Genomic DNA, 2,771 nt, shown 5'->3' with positions numbered 1-2,771 from the left:
GCACTTCTACTGCTAGAATTATTAGTCCTACTTCTAATATCTTTACTGTTACTATGACATATTTATATCAGGTTATATGTCTAGGTTATTAACATAGAGATTGTTGTCTTGCTTAAAGTCATATAATGCAAACTCTACATTATGTTCATGATGGTGTCATGTCATTCTTATGCACACACTTCAGATAAAGTGTTACCTAAGGAACTTATTAAATGACTTCATCAACTTTATTAATTATTGTGGTGTCTCTGTTCAGAGCCTGATGATGTCAGGTTGTCAGGAGGAGCCAGTAGCTGTGCTGGTACGCCAGAGATGAAACAACAGGGACAGTGGAGACCAGTGGTGGACTGGGATTCTGAATGGGACCAGAAATTATCATCTGCAGTGTGTAAACGGCTGGACTGTGGTTCTGCTGTTTCCATAAACATAAGCAACAGCTCTTCAGAAACACCTGTGTGGGGGATCAGTGGTTCTTGTGTTCAGTCTGATTGGATGGGACGGGAGTGTTTATCTGTAACAAGTTCCAAGACAAGCTCCAGGAACCTGGAGGTGGTCTGCTCAGGTAACCCTGAACAGCAACAGACACATTCTTTACCTTTGCTTTCTTTTGCTAATGAACACATCCTTTCATCTTATCCGGTCAGCGCGGTCAGGATGGTGTAGACGGAGCGTATGGTCGCTGTCAACCATCTGGTCATTCATACTGGTTGAGGTCAAAGCGGTTATAAAGGAAATATTGCCTTAGTTTGAAGATGCTGTTTACTCCAAATCCCTGGTCTATCTAGACTTTATCAGACATGTTTTGCCACTTTTCTCAGGGCAGGAGTTGTTTTATTCTGGTTTAAGAAGAAAGGATTGGCAACTTTCATGTTTTTTCTTAAAGTAAATACAGAGTTTTAGGCATTCTTTTATCAAATGGCTTTTAAAAATATAGTGTATATAGCTGGGGTACATGGAGCATACCCCAGGACCCTCCCACACACACAAACACACACGTATCAATTTATGTAAGCATAGTGGTTCCTTAATACTGTATCTGAAGTTTCTTTTACATAGACCTTAGTTGTCGGTGTCAGCCCCCCAGGTTAGAGCTGAGCCTCAAATGTTAACGTCCGCCCCTGGATGAAATACGTTTTACTTTCCTCACTTTAACAAATAAAGACGATGATGGTAGAATTTTAGATTCTTGATATGTGGTCTTCATTTGTCGTCCAGATTTGCTGGCTCAGCCAAACATCTCCTTCTCCACCCACATTGACGGGGTTTCTGAGGCCACGCAGCAGGGACTGCGAGTGCTCATGGGCTCCGACTTCACCATCAGCTGCTCCATCCTGCCCCAGTACCCAGGAGGCTCCTTCCAGCTCATCTTCAACACCCCCGACCCAGAGCAGAAGAACTACACCCTGCCAGCTGTCAATCACTCGGCCCACTTCCTGTTCTCTGCTGCAGACCCCACCCACCGGGGGGAGTACCGCTGTGTTTACCACCTCTATGTTTTCTCCCATAACTTCTCATCTGAGAGCCGGCCGCTCCATCTCACTCTCGCAGGTAACGTTATAGACAATCTAGATCAAATGACTGCATGGAATACATGCATCAGATATTATTTGACTAGATTAGATAAACAGTCATGAGGTGCCAACTGTTTCCATGTATGAAAACACACAATGTTTCCTGCTACTGGTCAGAATAATCTCATGAATGAAAGGATGGATAAAAGCCTTGCAAACTGGGACGAAGTATAACGTCCATATGAAGGTGGATTTAAGGCTGCTGAAGTCTGTTTAACCCTTGTGTTGTTCTTCCGGGTTAAAAAACGGACAAAAAATGTCATTTTTGTCCCTTTTTCAGACTTTGTTTAGTTTTCAATAACACCACCTTACTAGTTCAGTGTGCCGATGTGCTGCAATAGCAGCGATCGGCGCACTGACTATTATTGCTCATACTTATTATTGGTCTTCCGCCAGATTTTTGTCCCGCTACTAGTCCTGGAGCGTTGCCAACAAGCGCACACAAAATACATTGAAACGTGTGTGATGATCGGGAATGGTGTGCTATGACTTTTCTAAGAGATTTGCCATGCGGTTTTCCCGAAATCGGCAAAAAACGGCGAACAATTTCTCATAGACTTGAATGGGAAATGTTCGAGAAATTGCTTAACATTGCTCAAAACGGCACCTCTTTGGGACCGTGCTGCATTGCCATGCTTTAACATAGAAACATAATTGAAAGTTTAAACAGAAGACAAGACTTTGGCGTTTATTGGGCTGAATGGCCATTCAGATATCAAGCACGGTGTGTCCAAAATCACAGTTTACGTGTCGTCCCGTTTTCAGACCGTCTCAGATTTTCCAATGTGTGTGTATGTGGCGGAATGTTGAATGTTGTTGATTAAAAAAATCATCTTGGTTCTCTCTCTATAACTTGCTCCCACGCCAACAATTCTAACGTGTCATGGCCAATTTATACATCAAAACGTAGGTATCCTTGTCTAGTTTCAGCCAATGTGCTCATGAATGCGATATTAATTATATTTTTTACATTGCGACTTTTCAAATGACAAGAGTTCCCAATCTTTCTCGATTCACTGCCATGTTAAACATCGTCCACATTTCTGAGCAGAACGCAGAGCGAAGACCTCACAGTTCCTAAGTTTGTCCATTAAACTTTTATATCAATACGTTTCATTCGTTTGATGATATGATCATTTGTTTGAGAGCTTGTTCAGTATCTGAATAGCTGCTGGCAGCAGGTGCCAGGTGCAGTTGTTA

General features: G+C 42.5%; 1 protein-coding gene across 1 annotated transcript in view; it reads left to right on the top strand.

Moving 5' to 3' along the window:
- The window catches only part of LOC116685732 (scavenger receptor cysteine-rich type 1 protein M130-like), a 2,194-nt gene extending 560 nt beyond the window's left edge, over nucleotides 1–1,634 (top strand). The window contains exons 2-3 of the mRNA XM_032510643.1: nucleotides 257–562; nucleotides 1,216–1,634. Of these exons, the coding sequence (XP_032366534.1) occupies nucleotides 257–562; nucleotides 1,216–1,634 (725 nt within the window). The remainder of the gene's footprint in view (nucleotides 1–256; nucleotides 563–1,215) is intronic.
- The last annotated feature ends 1,137 nt before the right edge of the window (nucleotides 1,635–2,771 follow it).

This window comes from Etheostoma spectabile, unplaced genomic scaffold, assembly GCF_008692095.1.
Source record: "Etheostoma spectabile isolate EspeVRDwgs_2016 unplaced genomic scaffold, UIUC_Espe_1.0 scaffold172, whole genome shotgun sequence".
Taxonomy (NCBI): Eukaryota; Metazoa; Chordata; class Actinopteri; order Perciformes; family Percidae; genus Etheostoma; species Etheostoma spectabile.
Note: the sequence above shows the minus strand (reverse complement) of the source record. Positions and strands in the feature narration are given on the sequence as shown.